This window comes from Meles meles, chromosome 12, assembly GCF_922984935.1.
Source record: "Meles meles chromosome 12, mMelMel3.1 paternal haplotype, whole genome shotgun sequence".
In the NCBI taxonomy this organism is placed as follows: domain Eukaryota; kingdom Metazoa; phylum Chordata; class Mammalia; order Carnivora; family Mustelidae; genus Meles; species Meles meles.
The window spans coordinates 71,632,708-71,651,424 of NC_060077.1; the positions used below are offsets into that span (position 1 = coordinate 71,632,708).

Consider the following 18,717-nt stretch of genomic DNA (forward strand, 5'->3'; position numbering starts at 1 on the left):
TTCCTCTGGTCCATGGTCCTAAGCACTCTGCTGGGCTTCTATAGCACTTTTGTATGAACCAGGAAATTCACCACCTCCAGGAAGATGAGCTCCACAGAGCTGCCTCTCTGGGGGAACACAGGCCCAGGGGTGCACAGCTTAGAACAGTGGACACCTCTTCCTTAGGGCAGCAATGCTCCAGAGCTCACAGTCAGATGAGCAGAGGATGGTCTTCTGCCCTATGTGTCCCCACAGCCAACCACCCTTGAGCAGTGTACAACCTGCAGAACAGTATGGAAGAGGTTTCAAGTAGTTCCTAATCAATGGTCTACAGACCCCTAGGGAAGGGGGTGAGCAAATCATTGCAAGACTGCATCATGAAAAGTAATATGCTCCACACATGCTACTAGCACTTCCTGGGTGCTTACTATGGGGCTGGCACTGTACTGCATAATTCATATATACACCAACTCATTCACTCCTGAATATCCTAGGCAGTCAGACTGATTAAAATCCCCATTTCAGTTAAGGAAAATGAGGCACTGGAGGTCATAAAACTGCAAATTATACTATTTTTCAAATGTATTTGGATGCTCTTGTGAATCAAAATATCGGCTAATTTTACGTATCTACTCAGTGCATATTAAGCATACTGAGTCAATCTGATTTAAAAGGCTACCAAATGAATCCATAGAATGCTCTCATGCTTTTTCTGATGAAATATTTAAATACAGCGTTGTGCTCATAAAGGTCTAATAAACTTGACCCTCATTATAAGAGAAATGGTAGACTCAACTGGCCTGGTCATTCTATATGTTGAGCTTGAATAAAGCCAGAATGATAGAAAGCTAAGTTCACTGTCTACATCATTTTGGCTGAAACATGTCACAGCACAGGCCTACATCAGGGGCACCGTAAGAAATGGTCCCAGGAACTGTCACTGTATTTACTGCTGAAAGATATTATGAAGGATGTGTCTTATAATATCACAGATGATGAAAACCGCAGGAAAAGATGCCTTCAGCACCAGGGACAGCTCCACGTCTCCTAAACTGTTCTCTGACCACTCAAGTGAGACGCGAATTTCCTTCTTTCTGTTTGCTTGGGAACTTGGTGCCAGTTTTGTGTCTTGTCCCTTTAGCTGGGTGCACAAAACTTTAGACATGAATTTTGGTGCTAAGCTTACCCTGGCTTTATCCTTTAGTTTCCTCCTTTGCTGACCTCTTGGCAGTGGGGACACCTCTTAAAAACAAACAAACAAAAACCCTCCCCCAGGTAATCCTACAGTGCAGTGCAGCCTGGAGTCGGAAGCGCTGCTTTATCCACATCATGGTATCAGTGAACTTTTGAGCTAGAAGTTAATTTAGAAATCTTGGGCCAATCTCCTCGAAAGAACTCAAGGCTCAGGTATAGATTTGGCCATAATCCCAAGCTGTCAGGTCTGGTAGCAAGTATAATGGAGACAGAACTCAGGCCTCCATCCAGCTGGGACTTTGTCCACTACCCCATGCTGTTCTGACAAATACTTTGGGATGCTTCCACCTAGCCTCTCCTTCTGGCTTAAGAAGCTTGTGTGTCAGTCAGGAGAGCAGTGACCAGAATTCTCTCCAAAGTATGATAGAACAGAAGAACATTCAATTCCAAATGGCTAGCCCCATCGGCCAGGAGACTGCAGTCACCAAGCATCTCTGAGGACCTGGTGCCAAGACCATGCCGGTGATCATGTTGGCGCCTCCTCGCATGACAGCGCACGTCCTTTGATGGTGGATCACACAGCCCTCTGTAAAAGGCCAACTGGGGCCAAGGATGACGCCCTCTATATGTGAATGAACCCAAAACAAAACCGAGTCTTCCTTGGATTGAGGAATTCTCACATGTCTAGAATCTCCAAATGTGCAGGTAGCCTACATTTGGTTGGAGGGGGCAGTATGTTCTCTGGAACCAGACTGCCAGATTTCAATCCCAGCCATGCTACTGCCCAGGGTGTGGGGTTGGGCGGGCTGCCTACCTCCGTGCCTCAGTTTAAAATGGAAGCATTATCATCTCATCAGGCCACGGTGAGGATTAAAGAAATTAATGTATGAGGACGGTGCCTGGTGCATATATCCGGGCAATGCAGGGAGGGGTACCAGGAAGCAAGCTCTAATCCCGCCCTCCTGCCTCTTCTGCTCACCCTCTGCACACAGGGCACCCCGCCCGGGGTGGAGAGCACCTGCCACCGCTCACAGCTGTTTGCCAAGCAGGAAGCTTAAGGCAAAATCTCTTTTTAAAAATAGGCCTTTTAAATCTGCTTCTCTTTGATGTTCTAGCACGTGGGTTGTAAAATATCAGATTTATTTTTAACCTCTCAAGTTAACTTCAGAAGTCAGCAAAGCCAATGCAGGGCCCAACGGCTGGAAACTGAGGGCTGCGGCGGTCAGGCAGCATGTGAGGCTCCTGGTGGGGAGTCCCTCCGACTACACTGTACTCAGTCCCTCCAACAAAACTCGGAAGTTTTGACTCTACAAATATCTTCCGTGGTCCCTTGTCAATGGCCACAATAACAACAATAATAATAACACTGAGGTCCTCCCTGGACTTGGCGTTTTTCAAATGGTCAATCCTTCCTGCTCCTGTCCCCTGGGCAACTGTGCCTCCCACCCCAAGTAGGCGCTGTCATCGCGGGACGAGCAGGGGGGCAAGTACCCAGTATCTCCCAGCCCCACAGTGAGCTTCCCCACTAAGGATCCCAGCCAACAAGACACCCTGTGGACCTCACACAGGGAACACCAACACCCAGGACAGCGCTTCTTCCTGGGAAGCCCAGTCTTCCACAAAAGCAGAGATGCAGGGACATTTTACTATGCTCTGGGATTGCTTCTGGGCTACTGTCTGGGGCAGGTGGTTTAGGTATAAAATGGCTTATTTATGTTCTTGCCCCTACTGGGGTTACGTGAAGCTTCCCAACTGTCTTACTGAGAACAGACGCAAATCAATGGAGTGACCTCCGGGGCCATGCCTGCTGACTCTAACCTGAATTCTGTCTCCATGCTACAGTCTGCTCCCGCATTCTTTGTGTTCTCTCCCTCTCCTTTCCCCTTGCCTTTCTCAGGAAGCACCTGAAGCCCTCGAGGGCACTGCAGAAGCCTCCTCCTCTGGTCATCTTGCCACCCTGCATGAGCAAAGTGGCCGTGAGCCAGCTTTCAAGGCTGGGAACCCATCTTGGCAAGGACAAAGCCCAGGGAAGTGCTCACAGTTTAGTGATGTTTGGGGGTAAACAACAACAACAACAACCACCACCACCTAGTATCATCCTCTTTCCGGCTGTGGGATCAGAGAGACAGCAGCTAGAATGCTGACTCTAGAATTTTCTAATTCTGTCACCTCCGCCAGGTACTTGATGTCCCAGATCCACAATTTCCTCATCTAGGAAGTGACCTCACAAAGCCACTGGGGACCAAAGGAGAGTGAACATAAAACGCCTGTCACAAGGACGGCATGTGGGGGTGCGCAGGATGTCGTTGGCCACACTGGCAGGATCGTCCCCTTGTAACACAGCATTGACGTGCGTCGGACTCATCCTCTGCTCGCCACGCCTAACAGAGCACCAGAAGCGGTCAAGCACCAGATAAAGTTGTTCCCAACAGGGGGATGAAGGAAGACTGGCCACTGGAGCCACCAAAGAGTGGGTGTACAGGCCTGTGTGCACAGAGGCCTGCCTCATCTTTCCAACCTGGTCACGGGTGCCCAGCGTCCTGTGCTTGGTTCGGATTCCCTGCAGTGCCCTGCACATACTCCACACTCACAGGGACCTGACCAGTGAGCTGTCACTTGTGTGACTGGTGGAGAAGGTGGCCAGGGTAGGAAAAGGAAGAAGCAGGAACAGAAGAGTGGAACGCACTTCCTGAGCTCCCCAGGGCAACCAGACCCTTGGTGTATGTTCAATCACTTACTCGTCTTATAGCCCTAGCAGCCCCCAGTCTACGGTTAAGAAAACTGAGGCTCAGAGGGGAAATCAAGTCACTAGACTTTAGAGCGGCCGCAGAGCTGACTCCAAAGCAAGTGTTCTTCCCACCACACAGTGCGACAAAGGCAGAAGAGCAGAGTGTGGGCCCTGGAGCCGGACTGGTGGGGCTCGGATCGCAGCCTTGCCACTGTCCCCCATGTGCCCCTTGCCTGTAAGGAGAGGAGGATGACACTATTTCCCTTCTGGGGCTAGAGAAACAAAGTACTAGGATGGTGCCTAGTGTTCAGCGAGCCCTCCCCAACGTCCGCTCTCATTACCACCCCAGGCTGCCTCCACCAGGGCAGGAAACCGTGACTCTGGGCGAGTGTGGCCGCTTCCTCTTGCTGCTGCCACAAATTACCATTAAGTCAGCAATACAAATCTATGGAAACACTACAAACCTTCTGACCTTACAGTTCTGGAGGTCAGAAGTCTCAACGGGTCAGAGCAAGGCTGTGTTCCTCCTCAAGGCTCCAGCAGGGAGCCCCGGTCCTGCCTGTTCTAGCTCCCAGAGGTGCCTGCGTCCTTGGCTCACGGCCCTGCCTCACGCCAACCTCTGCCACCACCTCTCTTCCAAATCTGACCCTCTCACCTCCCTCCCACGAGGACCCCTGTGAATATATGGGGTCTGCGCAAATAATTGGGGCTCATCTCCCCATCATAAGACCCTTCACTGCATCACCTCTGCAAAGTTCCACTTCCATGTGAAGTCACACAGTCACAGGCCTCAGGGACCATGATGCAAACATCTTGGCAGGGGGCCGGCATTATTCTGTCTGCCATAGTCAGTGGCCGCTCTTGCTGACGGGGGTGACACCCTCAGGACATCTGTGCTTCCTCAGGTCCCTGGCGCACGCAGTTCCCTGGGGAGTTCTCTCAAACATGCCCCCAGAGTGTCCCCCACCCCGGGTACAGTGCTCCGGCTGCTGACCTGGTCATCGATTTTCCGCTGCAGCTGGACCACCTTGTTCTCCATGCCCACATTGAGGCGTTTCAGGTGCTCTGCGGAGCGGGCCTCGATCTTGAGCGCCTTCAGCTCCTGCTTGGCCTTGAGCATCCGGAAGGCGCACTGGATGACGATGGCCGCGCCCCGCAGTCGCCGAAAGCGCCTGCGTGCCATCCAGCCCCGCACGTGCTTCTGGAGGATGGTGGCCTTATGCTCCATCAGGACCTGGTGGGGGACAAGCACACACCTGCTGGGTTTACCCGGCAGGAAGAGGGGAGGCTCCCGCACGGCCAGAGGAAGGGAGAGCCAAGGCTGGCCTGGGTTTTAGGAGATAAAGAGAAAATACGCCTCCCTAAGACTTCGGAGTCCATGTGTGGTAAGAACCAGTTTTAATGAAGTTCTGCAGCAGTCCACATACCTGCAGAGAATCAGCTGTTGAACTCTTGTTTTTAGTTTGTTTTCTGTTTTATTGGTCAGGGAACCACAGGGTTAAAAACCCCCAAGTTGGAGGGGCTGAGATGAACCGTGCTGATAACGCCCCATTCAGCAGATTCTGATCCCCGCCTGGTAACACTGAGCTGGAGAGGTGAATGGGATTCTCTAGTCAGAGCCCATTAATGAGCCACAGACTTAGGGTTAACAAACTTGACTTGGCAATCTTTTTCCTATGAGGTTAAAGATCACTCGGAAAGCGAAAGCATCATTGCTATGTCAACATAGCATTTTATGTTATTTTATCCCGCAAAATAAATGTTTGTGGCATAAATGAATAAACGAGCAGACATGCCCAGTATGCCAGCTCTAGGAGAGCGCCGGGGTTCAAACCTCGTGCCCCCCACGTGTCGCCTGCCCCTTCCCTGTTGACATCACCAATCTCCCAGGAAAGCTCACAGAACGGGCCCCACTGACGAGGGTGTGCCCCACCCTGCTGTCTGACCACATTTGGTTTTTCATGGTCCCTTCATTGTTTGAGTTTTATTTAGAAAATCAAGCCTCCTCTGGTCACAGAAGAGAGAAATGTTCCTGTTAGGAGCAAAGCGTATTTTTGACATTTCCTTCCAATCCATCTTCTGTCTCAGTTTTGAGCGTCAGCTGTATGGGGGTGAGATGGCAGGATGGATATGCCCCGAGTCCTTCAGCTTCGCTGGAATAATGGCCTGGCACGGAGGCCAGGGTCCCCCTCCCCGACCTCACCTCACCAAACTTAGGTTCCTAACCTCATCGAATGAGGGGGTAAGACCTGATGATGCCCACTATTGCCCCCTGCTCTCATGTCTGAGTGAGCCCAACACAGGTCACCAGGCTCTGCCACTGGCTGACCGAGTGCCCCTGGCCAGGTGACAGCTTCCCCAAGAAGCTCAGCTGTACAAGGGGCACAATGATGTGCACCCGTCCTACCCATGATGGTTACGGTCACACCTTGACTTGACTGATTTCAGGGTGCCCAGATTAAACACTGCCTCTGTGGGGCTGTTTCTAGATGAAATGAGCATTTGAGTCAGTGCACTCCCCTCCCCAGGGTGGGAGGGCATCATCTCTCGGGGTCTGAGGAGAACTAAAGGCAGAGAAAGGAGGAATTCATCCCTTTTCTCCTGCCTCGCTGCTTGAATTAGAACATCTCATCTCTTCCTGCTCTCAGACGGAGATTCATACCATCCGCCTCCCTGGGTCTCAGGCCTTCAGACTTGGGCTGTGTGACATCACTGGCTTTCCTGGCCCTCCAGCTGGTGGACGGCCGACTGTGGGACCTCCTGGTCTCCATAACAGTGGGGAATTTCCTGAGAATCTCCACATATGTATACACACACACTCACACACACATGCACCCTTGCACGTCTCCTATGGGTTCCACGTCTCTGGAAAACCCTAATACACCACACCTCGTGGCTGGAAGCAAAGGTGTGAAATCACTTAGAAGAAAGTTAGGAGCAGCCTACAAATGTTCGTAGTGGTGACAATCTATTTGCTGCTGCTTTAGTTCTCTTTTTAAAAAAGATCTTATTTACGTATTTTTCAGAGCGATCCAGCAGGAGCATGAGTGGGGGGACGGGCAGAAGGAGCAGCAGACTCCCGGAGGAGGATCCCAGGACCCCGGGGTCAGGACGCTTGGCCGACCGAGCCCCCCAGATGCCTGCGGCGCTGGTCCTCAGCCGGCCGCCTGCAAGTCCCCCGGGCGGCTACTCACCTGCCGGTAGCTTCTCCGCACCAGCATGCCGCGGGTGAAGGCCTGGATGATGACAGCGGCCCTGCGTGCCTTCTGGTAGGCCAGGCGGGCCCTCTGCATGCGGTACTGCTTCTGGAACACGACAGCCGCTCGGGTCCTCCGCAGCTGCTCCGCTAGCCTGGGGACGGAGAGGACGGGCGGGCCCCACTGAGGCAGGCCTCGTGGCCCTTTCTTTGAATGCGAGCATCTCCCCATTCAGCCCTGCCTGCATGCTCTTGGCCCCGCCAGCTGGAACCACTCTGACAGGATGCAGCAACACCATGGCCCCAGAAGCTCAGGCTCTCGACAGCAGAACGAGCTTCCTCCATGTGGTCTCAGGAGTCAGAGTGTGACCAGCTCCATGATCCCCATCTGCTCCCTTGGCTGCCACGAGCCCCTCACTCCAACCTGGGCAGCCCCTGACGACACGGCGTGTTTGCGCTTCTGTCTGTCCCCCGTATCCCCACGAGCCACGAGTTAAAAGCTAGAAGAGCCCTCCAATATCATCTAGCAGAGCCCCAGAGGAGGAAGGAGCCCCCCAGCTGCACCCTGCCTGCTGAAGGGAGTTGGTGCTGGGCCAGGGCACTGAGCTGCGGTGCTGGGTTGAGGTGCTGGGCCGGGGCACTGGGCTTGGGCTAGGCCAGGGGGCTGGACTGGCCTCCAGGCTCCACCCCTGGGTAGTTGGAGGTGTTCAGACAAGTCGCACCCTCAGCACCGGCTCCACAGAACAACTCTTAAACAGGACCTCCAGAGATCTTTCCAGCTCTAATTACGAAATTGGCAAGATATTTGGAAACTGGTGCTACAAATCATGAAGCTGAGTGGAAGCTATGAAAGGCGGAATTTGTCTCTTTTTCTAAAAGATTACATTGGGATTTAGGCAAAGGGGAAATGGTGGCTTTGTGGCAAATGCAGCCAGTCCTAGGTTAGTGCTGGCAGGATGGGGACAGACTGGGGAAGCAAGAGACTTGGAACTCGACTTATTCCCTCAGGTGAGAAGGGCACGGGACACAGGTGCCCAGCTCCTGGGAGAAAGCTGGGGTGCAGACAGAACCACTCTAACTAGGCTGAGAAAGGCCAACCAGCTAGGCCTCCCCACCCTCCCTCCCCCATTCTGCTCTCCAGGTGTGCCCCAGCTCAGCTCACCTGCGGGCCAGGTGTCCTCGGCAGAACCTCTGCAGAGTTAAGGTAGCCGCCTTCACCCTGCGGTATTTCACCTTCTGTAGCCAGCCACGGACTGTCTTCTGGATCATGATGGTGGCTGCCCGGAACTTGTCGGCACGAAGCTTCTCTAGGTAGGCCACCTGGCCTGCCCGGAAGAAGATCTTGGTGCGGCCAAACTGGAACTTGTCGGGATCCTTTACAAGGCAGGGAGGGAAGCACCAGTGAGGCAACACACCCTACCAACCCAGTTCTTCGGGGCAGAATTCCCTTGCCAGAGCTCGTGTACCCCTGCTCTTGGATACACACTCTTAGCATCCACTGAGCAGGCTAAGTCCCTTCTGTTAGACTCAGGGTGCTAAGGTGTCCAGGGTGCAGCAGGGAGCAAGAAGCCTACACTCAAGCAACTGACATCATGGTGAGAGCAGAAGACAGCAAAGGCTGAGTAAGTTTTCAGGGAGTAGTGAAGATTACAAAGACACTAAAACTGGGGACTTTATAGGTGGGATGGGGATGGGGGGTTTAAATAGGATAATCCAGGAAGGCATTTCTCTGGAAATGATATCTGAACAAAAACCTGAATAAACTCAAGGAGGCAGCCTCGGGAAAACATAGAAGAAGAAAGTTTCAGTAGATGAGCAAAGCATATGCAAATGTCCTGTGGCAGCCAAAAGTGAGGTGCGTTTGAGGAACAGGACAGCCAGGGTGGTTAAGCGTGGAGGAAACGAGGGAGGCTGGCAGGAGAAGCTAATCAACAAAGGCCTTGCAGGCCACAGCACACAACTGAGATGCAGAGTCCCTGGCGGTGCTCTGAACACGGAAATGACCTCTTGGTTCATTTAAAAAAGACTATCCTCGGGGCACCTGGGTGGCTCAGTGGATTAAAGCCTCTGCCTTCAGCTCAGGTCATGATCCCAGGGTCCTGGGATCGAGCCCCACATCGGGCTCTCTGCTCCACAGGGAGCCTGCTTCCTCCTCTCTCTCTGCCTGCCTCTCTGCCTAGTTGTGATTTCTGTCAAATAAATAAAATATATATATAAAAAAAAGATTATCCTCAAACAACCACCCTGTTGTATGCATAATTCCAGATTGCAAATAACCCTCCAAATTTTTATTTGATTTCAGACTATATTTGAGATATTTTTGACATATAATTACTGTCTTAATTTTATCTCCTTAGATTCAAATTAATTACCCTTCCCCATGCTCACCCCCATGGATAAGGAACGAGGATGACCCAGCAGTGTGCTTGTGCACAAGCCTGGGATAGAACCCTTGAGAATTAACCCACTGTAACCGAGTACCCTTTGGAAATAAACTTCTAATTTTATTCACTGGCATGGAGACTATAAGGAAGGAGGAGCTAAGGTCTAAAGAAAACACACACACACAGGAGAATGTTTCAGGTTGACCAATGGCTCTGCAGTAATGCTGAATCACTACTGTGTATGGGCTCCTCGCACTGGGACGAAGGGGCTGTCTAAGCCGTCTCTGAGGGTCTCCTTCACAGCCAGGCCACAGGTGAAGCTGGGAGGGGCGAGGGGTGGGTCTGGCTCTTATCCCTGCCTCTGCTCAGGGCCGTGCACCTAAAGGGCCCCAGCAGATGCTATGAGGAACAGGGCTGGATCAGGGTGGGAAGCCTCCAGGCAGCCAAGGTCCTGCCCTCCTCACCGCCCTGCTGGCAGGGCCGCTTCTCTGTGGGGCAGGGGCAGGGGCAGGGCCAGGGTGGGCGGCTCCACCCTGGCAGTCAGAATGAAGCCCGGCTGCTTGGGCTTTAACCGCGCCAAGGCCGGGGGGGAGCCTGGTGCACCCCGGGAACCAGAGTACACACGTTTATTTCCTAATCTGGAAAAGCCACCAGGAAGCGTGTGATCTGGTTGTGAAGCCACTGTTTTCACAAATAAGGATCCTTCTGAAAGTTCTACCTCGGCAACCAGTCAGTTAGACTGATTGCCACGCTCCCTCAGCACCTGTGTCCTGAGCACACGTCCTGCCCTGGATCTGCTTGCTCTAACCCCGAGAACATGCGGACTCCACTACTCACATACCAGGCCATCAGGGGTCCTCTCCCGAGAAGCTTCTCCTACAATTCCAGACTGAAGGAGCAGAAAGGAATCTCAGCAACCATCCCAAGCCACCCTTGTTATTTCACAGACAGCAAAACTAGCGTCTGCAGCGGTGAGGTGACTTGTTCAAGGTCTCACCGGAAATACCGAGCCCCAGGAGTCCCGGGCAGTGGTCTCTCACGGCACCAGGCCCCTTTTGTGACCCAGTCTGCTCTTCACACACTCACGGACGGAGTTCCCTGTGCATTCCCTGAAAGTCCTTGCTAGAAAGACTCTGCTCCCCTGTCACGATCAAGGTTCAGGCTCCCATGATCGGACTCCCTGCAGAGAGGTCCACAATCAGGTCCGGGATCAGCGGTCCTGGGGGGCAGGTTCGAGCATCGTGCTCTTCCTCTGGGGGCCTCCCAGCCACCACTCCAGGGTAGAGCACATAAAGAATGTGGTACATCACAGGTGGGATTCAAGAACTAACTCACAGTGAGATGAAGGCTGTTTGCACAGTCCCTGCGGAACAGGGGTGAGGGAAACAGATGGAATATAAGGTCTGTGGAGAAGTCCTGAAGCACTGATCCCAAGTCCTTCTCCAGAAAGGATAATTACGCGCAGTGACATTCATCGCTTAGACTGGCTCAAGGGGGGGGGGGGGTGTTGAGTAGGTGTACCTGTAACGCCTTGGGCAATCTTTATCAGCTTTTTACTCCTTAGTTCTCTTATCTGTAAAATGGGGAATGATGCCTGTATCTTCCTCATGAGGCACCGTGAGGATTAGCTGAGGCAGGTACGTGAAGCAGTCAGGAAAGGGACTCCTGGGTGCTTCATAACCACGAGCCACTACTGGCAGGTGACATTCATGACAGGCCCACCTCGTTCGTCACCCATGCAGCCACCGGCGTGAACTCAGAGCCCCTGAGAACCAATAACGGTGCCAGGAACACAAAGACAACAGGATCCCTGCCATTTCAGTGTTCCCAGTCCAGGAAAATGACAAACTCTTGATTGCAAGACAAGGGGACAGATGCAGTGATAGGACAGAGAGTGAGCACTGTTGGCCAATAAAGGTAGGGGTCACTAACTCCACCTGGGAGGTCAGAACTGGCTTCACAGACCAGAAGGCATGCTAAGAGCCCAGCTGCGAGGGAGGGAAGAACCTAGGCAGACCAACAGAAGAGGAGAAAGGCCTTTCAGCCGAAGGAAACAGCACACATTCATGTAATTTTTCATTAGGGAATTCACTTAGTTCATCCATTCTACAAATGTTCCTTCTGTGTTGGGCTCGGTGCTTCCAGCTAGGGGCTGGGGGCATTAACACAAGCATTGTCCTTGGTAATAAAGGATCCATGTGTCTCCAAACAGGGCACCATGCCCCAGGCTTCTGGTGAGCCGTAGGCTACTGGTAGTTCAGTCTCAGGAAGCCCTAAGGTATACGTGGCTTTTCTACTGCAGTGGGATGGGGGTAGCGGTACCCCTAATGCCCACGTTGTCTGAGGGTGAGCTGTACTGGGATTCTGCCATTTTTTGGATGTAGTTCTCTCCGTTACACTACCTTCTGAAAGGGAAGGAGTTTGACATACCCTTTACTGAGACCACCTGGGCCACGCCCTGCTGCAATCCCGGAATCCTGGTATTTCGGATCTGTCCCACCAAGAGGCCACAAAGTAGCTCCAAAATCAAGACTCAGGTTTGAGTTCGGGTTGTTTTAACTGTAGCCTTTGCCTTATTTACAACAAGCGTCTGGGGGAAGGTCTGAGGCCAGTTAGGCAGTGAGAAGATATGAGAAGCACACCTGTTTTCCCAACCGCTAACTTCCCAGCTGTGCCTGGGTTCCAGACTGGAGCCCCTGGGCAGCTGTGCGGTGCAGACAGGGGCATTGTGGGCAGAACTACAGAACCTTGGGCTTTGGAGAAGCCAGAGTCCTGGGCCAGCAGCAAACCCCAAGGTGTTGTGCAAACATTTTTTTACTTTCTACATGTGCAGAGATGTGAAAAAAGGTAGGAAGTACTCTATATACATGAAGGGACTTCTCTTTTACAATTGCTGATGTTGGGAAACAGATGAACATCTCAAACAGTTTTAAGAGGAAGGATGAAGACCAGAGCACGCTGTGAAGCCCCCACTCCCCAGTTCTCTGGGCATCCCGGGTAAGCCTCCAGGGGTAAGCCTAGCTCACCTTGATGAGGTTCTCCAGGACAGACCTGCAGATGGCCTTTTTGTCTGTGTTGGCGAGCTCTCTCTTCTTGACCAGCACTCGATACCGGTTGAAGAAGTCATGGTAAGCCCACCTGGAGGGAAAGCAGGTGCGTCAGGCGACGTGTCCTGCCTCTCAGCCACACAAGGGCCACAGGCCGTCACAGACCGTGCCCACCCCATGGGGTCACAACTCCCGGCACAAAGCTGTTCTCAGAGCAGCAAAAAACATTCCAGGGGCTGGTCTTCCTCCAGTCCCTCTGAGAATTTCAGTGTGTGGCTGAATTACACAATCATGAGTGGAAGAGGGAAAGGGAGGCGTCTGCAGATCGCTCTGGAAGGACCGACCAGAGGCCGAAACAACTTACAGGGCTTCTGCCCACGCAGACACGGGGCACTCTGCTACCCTGCTGGAGGAGGAACCTTGCCGGGAAGGCGGCCTGGTTTTTAAATGTTGGTTTTTTCTTATGACATTAATATTTCTCATTGAAAACTTTTTAAAAATGTAGAAAAGTAAACATTAGCCACTAAAAAGTGATATTCTAACCCCAAGGAACAACGCTGTTCACACAGTCTGGCATACCATAGAAGGAACCCTTTTTCTCCCCAAAGTTCATTTCCCTTAGGAGTCCCTCCTCCCCGCTCCTGCCGTGCATTAGAGAAATACGAGCCTGCTGTGAAGGAAACGTTCAGCAACTCACATAAGAAAATAAAAATTGAAGAGCTCTTCTAGTCCCACTACCTCTTCAGCAAGTGTGCTCTGGTAGGTTCTGGAAGGGAATCTTCCAGAGGGCCTTAGGTCTGTCCCTTGGCCTCTGAGGAGAGCTCTACTTAAACAAATGCAAGCTTTTCAATGAGTGAGCTATTTCTAGTTCTAGAAAGGGGTCCAGCCCCTTTCCCTTCATAGAGATGTTCACGCTCTCTCTCCTGGTTCCTGACCTGGGGTCGGGGGAGGCTCACAATTGCCTCAGGTCACTGCACGTTCTGTTCCCACGCTATGCTGCTCTACGGAGCCTCAGCTCCCAATCCAGACCCCTGTGAAGGGGGAAGCTGGCCCTCCAGCCCTCCCCTCACCCCGTTCTGTGTCCTCAGCAGAGGTCCCCATCAGCCCCCACTCACCCCTTCGGAAGCACCAGGAGGTACGGCCCGCAGCCTGTCCCCAGGCACACGTGCGGTCCTCGTCGCCCGCATAAAAACCAGTTAGGTGCTGCTTTAAGGTTGTGCATCTACCACTTACCATCACCTGGGGCCTCGCAGAGTGATGGTCTCTCATTCTATAAAGTACTAACTGGGAGTGATCGAACCCCTTCTCCCAGAGCACGTTTGCCTTTAAGGGAGGGGGTCCTCTAGAGGTTTCCTGTGAAAAACTGAGCACTGATATTAGGTAGTCCTGTGGCAGGGGGGCACACCACGTGCCCGGGAGGCTTGTTCTTCCAGACTGCCTCTCCTTGCGCTCCACAACCGCCTGCCAGTGTGGGCCTCGGGTCCCCCTTCCCTCCCAGGCCGTTCTCAGTGCCCTGGGAGGCAAAGGAAAACCCAGACTGAGCTCCTGCCTCTCCGCCACCTTGGTCACCGCTTCCCTTGGTTTGGTAGAAATTTCTAACCAGGGTCCAAGTCTTCTCGGCCCTCACGCCCAGTCGTCCACCAGTGGCTCCTCCAAGCCGCTGTTCCCGCCCGCTCAGGGAGGCGTGGGCTGTCCCGCAAAGGCCGCTCAGCACTTTCTGGATGACTTTCCGAGGGCACCTCCCCTCCCTGCAATAGTTATTTGTGTACTCATCTTATTTCTCCCGACGAGTTTGCAATTTCTCCGGGGGAAATAATCAGAGCAGCATTTAGCTGGGCTGAAAACCTTAAATGGTTCTAATTTGAAGACTTCTTACTGCTGACAGTTCCAGAACTCAGGGAGGTTACGGGCTCAAGGAAACAAGACAGTAGGGAGATGCGACGGCACACATCCAGGCGGGTCCAGAACAAGCTTGGGGTACAGAAGCATGGAGGCCTCCTCCGACGCGGCCTGGCCTTGTGACCTCAGGCAAGTTTTGGACTCATCCCACGTGGAGCTCTCCGAAATGGAGAGACCACCCCCCACCTCACGAAGTACCTCCAGCATGGTGGGGGCCAAGGAGTTCATGCATGTGGAGAGCTTAGAAAACTCCCCCCCCCATCCAAGTGACCCTCCCTGCCTGCCTGACCCCTGCCCCTTTCCTTACAAAGGCTTCACTGCTCCAGGGTGGTACTGATGCAGGAGGAAGGCGGCCGAAGAAGCCAAGCCATCTGCTGCGGGGGCCGGGGCGGGCTCTCCCTCGCGAGGAGCACACGGCCACCATGGGAGCTGGGTGTGTACGAGTGTCCTTCAGCTGAGGGCCCAGAATGAAATGGGGATTCTCTTTTCTGTGGGCCTCTGTGCATTTAGAGAGAAAGGCCTTGCAGGAAAGGCCCCATCACTTGTGAAGAGAGACCTCCCAAGTGAAGCTAATCAGAGTTTGTGATTGTTTTTCAAAAAAATTGAATTTCTTCAGAGAACTTCCTGATTTGGTAGGGACATCTGGATGGAGATTTTTTTGTGGCCATGTAAAAACTGGGAAAGACCCCTCTGTAGGACCACAGCATGTCCAGGATTTCCCCATGAAGTAATCCACGACCACAAATTGCTCCCTCCCAGAGCATTTTAACGATTCCTGTTTCCCTGTGAGATACAGAGCTTTATGCCTTCTCTAAAAGCTAGTTTTTGTACATGTGTTAGCTTCTCTGCTCGACTCTAGCCTCCTCTGGCCGGGCTAGGATACGTTTTTAAACTTTTCAGCCCCTAACACGGTATCTTCCTACATAGTTACTTACATTTTAAAAGAATGGGTATTTTCCTGACCAATAAAGAGGTTGGAATCCCAATGTTAGACCTTTACGTTCTACTAGTGTTTCTTGAAAAGAACACTATTTATTGGCTTTGGAGCAGGACGATCCTTTTGTGCTCCAACAGACAAAGAGCCTCTTCAGGCCATTCCTTACCACGCCATTCCTTGCGATACGCAAACATGTTTGCAAATACCTGCAGAATGTTTCCTATAGAACATAGTTCTAGCCCAGAAAACCACCATCTTGAGACCAACCAACCATGCCTGCCATCTTCCTCCACAGTCTAAGTCCACTGCTTCTGTTCGTGCTTTCCGCCCTCCTCAGGTGGCCCTGGACAGGTCTTCTCCCACTTACACTATGGCTGTGTGATTCACTGGCCTGGACAGGTCTTTTAAGCCAGTCCTAGGCCTGGCTGCTCCTCCGTTCCACATCACATTAACAGTGGGAGAAGAGGGCCCATTCTTAGTCTGTTACTAGGCCCCCGCTGTGGCCTCAGCCCTGGGCTACATGGAGTCCCAGCGGCCTCAGGGACAGAATGCACTCAGCCCCACTCTCCCTGGATTTGGAGTCCTAGGCAAGGGGCTTGGCCGAATGTCCTGGACTTCAGTGCTGTGCTTCCTGTGGAAACAAGGCCTGCATGACCCCGGCCGGCTAGGGAGATGTGCCCACCTGGTAGAGTAGTCACAGCCAGGTGTGGGGTGAAAGCCCAGGGCCTAGGATCGCTCCTGGTGAGAATGGGGAGATCAGAGGCAGAGGCAAGGTCGGAAAGGTGCTTCCTTACACTAAGCTCCTCAGGCTCGAGACAGCATGTGGTGAACACAGCTGCTGTGCGTGGTGGAACAAACACAGTAGGGTGATGTTCTGGTCGACTAAGTTGCTATCTAGTGCCCCATAATGGATGTAACCATCTGCATGTGCGAACATTCTAGAGAACGTGCCTCCCTGAGCGGTCCTCAGTGGATGGCTGCGAACAGATGGAGAACAGTCAAAGTGATCGCGCTGTGTACTTCCCTTCTCTTGGACATATTCCCTCAGGCAGGATTGGCTGGAAAAACAAACTCTAAGAGGCCCCAGGAAGAACCCTTCAAGATGGCAGGTCAGGTTATCATGAGGGTGAAAACAGCGAGCATGTTTGCAAGTCTTATCCGATATGCAACTAATATCTCGAAAATATAAAAAACTCCCACAGCACCAAAGGGACAAATAACCCGGTTAAAAAATGGACAAAAAATCTGAATAATTTCTTCAAAGACGGTATACAAATAGCCAACAAGCACACGAAAAGACACACATCATTAATTATCCAGTAATTAATCCATTAATCATCCAATAATCATTGGTTGATGATTAATCATCAACCCAAATCAAAATGGGATAGCACTTGACACCCCCTAGGATGGCTATAACGAAACAGACAGACAATAACAAATGTTGCCAAGAATGTGTAGAAACAGGAAGCCACATCCAGTGCTGGTGGAAACATAAAATGGTGCAACCATGGGGGTAACTGGCGGGTCCTCAAAAGGGTAAACAGAGTTACCATGCCAGCCAGCATTCCCACTCCCAGGTATATCATGAAGAGAAAGAAAAATATATGTTCACACAAAAATACACACATGGATATTCAGAACAGCATGATTCATACCTGCCCCAAAGCGGAAATAACCCAAATGTCCATTGACCGATGGATAAAACCCAGTGTATCCTTACAACAGGATGGTATTAGGCAACATAAAAAAATAAAGTTCTGGTACGTGTTAAAACCCAGATAACACAAAAAGTCACTTATCATAGGCTTCCATTGGTTTGAAATGTCCAGAGTAGACAAATTTAGAGAAAGAGAAAGTCCGTGGTTGCCAGGGTTGGGAGGAGGGGGAAAGAGGCAGTGACCACTAACAGGAACAGGGGTTCCCTCCGGGGTGATAAAACACTCTGTAACTGGTAGTCATGGTTGTACGATGCTGGGAACATAATGAAAACCACTCTAGGATTGCCTACTTTAAAAGGTATTTTTATCGTACATAAATTATATCTCATTTTTTAAAAGTCAGTGTGATGAACAAATGAGATTTGGGGAGGGCCTTTGTAAGGCAGTACATGAAACCTGGGACTCATCATTATTTCAGCACTGATGCAGCGAAGGGGCTCCCAGCGCAAACGCAGCAGGGTGTGGGCCCACCATTCACATCAATGCTGATTAGCTTCTACTTGCCTTCCCCGCTGTCCCCACGTACATCCTGGGAAACACAGCCTCAGAGTCAGAGGTGACCCGGGTCTGAAGGTTGCTAAGCTTTGCTGCCGAGGGAGGGAAACTAATTCTTACCCACTGGCTCGGAGCTGGAACCGAGTTATAAAGCGAGGAGCAGAAATCCTCCGTGTTGGCAGGGCCCAGAGACAGCCAAGGGGCTGCAGCTGACCCGCAGCCCACAGTCTCCTCCGACGGAGAGTTGCAAGGCAGGGCGCGTGTGCAGGCCAGCTGCCCGGTGGCCGTGAGGAGCAGCCCCGCCGAGGACCCTGGGGCAGACTCCAGCCCAAGGGAGAGCGCGCGGCCATCAGGCACAAGAGCCACAAAGAAGGGCTGTGAGATCGCGGGCAAGAACGGCTTCGCACCAAAGTAAGTTCTGCGTTACTAGTTTGGTGGGGTTTTTAATCGCAACACAAGCGACGATGGGTCTTTAGTCCTGGCTAAATGGGCAGGCGGACTGAGCAACTTCTCCAGACTCCACCCTCCTTCCACGGTCCTGTGTTTTGTGCACGTGGCGGCCAAGGGACGGGAGGCGAGCAAATGACAAGTCTTTTCGGTCGGTGCCGCTGAGTTTTTCCGAGTTAGAGGAGACGCATGGAAGATTTAGGCGTTTTGTTTTTACATATAAACCTTGCATACTCAGGTCGTCCTCCCACAACATGTGCCTCGTGGTTAAATGGCGTTTGCTTCACAAATCCTCTGGGACACAAAGCTGCGTTGAACACGTCCCCTGTTCCCTACCCCAGACCGAGCATCGTACAGGCACAGAACACGGTGGGTGGGGGCAGCCGGGAGCCAGGTGACGGTGACGATGGCCCAGCGGCTCTTCCCAGACCCGCATTCAGCACCATGCTTTCTGTGTGTGCTAACGGCCACATTTCTTAGCCACGGCAGCGCATTTCAAACGGAATGATACATTTTCATTTTCAATCAGACTCTCAGAGAGCCACAACTCTTAGGCAGATAAAAATAGACAAGCATAGAGGCTGAGGGTGGGATGAGGGGTCTCCAGAGAGCTGTCGCCAGCCCACCACTCCGTGTGCGTCCTCCTGGGCTGGCAGGGCTTGGGGGGCACTGGGCACGTGTTCGCTTCAG

General features: G+C 52.2%; 1 protein-coding gene across 2 annotated transcripts in view; it reads right to left on the reverse strand.

The window, feature by feature from the left end:
* MYO5B (myosin VB) overlaps window positions 1–18,717 on the reverse strand; it is a 339,470-nt gene that overhangs the window by 56,395 nt on the left and 264,358 nt on the right. For both annotated transcript variants that reach the window (XM_046024282.1, XM_046024281.1), the window contains exons 18-21: window positions 12,508–12,619; window positions 8,260–8,471; window positions 7,096–7,252; window positions 4,896–5,135 (exon numbers count right to left, since the gene is read on the reverse strand). In XM_046024282.1, the coding sequence (XP_045880238.1) occupies window positions 4,896–5,135; window positions 7,096–7,252; window positions 8,260–8,471; window positions 12,508–12,619 (721 nt within the window). The remainder of the gene's footprint in view (window positions 1–4,895; window positions 5,136–7,095; window positions 7,253–8,259; window positions 8,472–12,507; window positions 12,620–18,717) is intronic.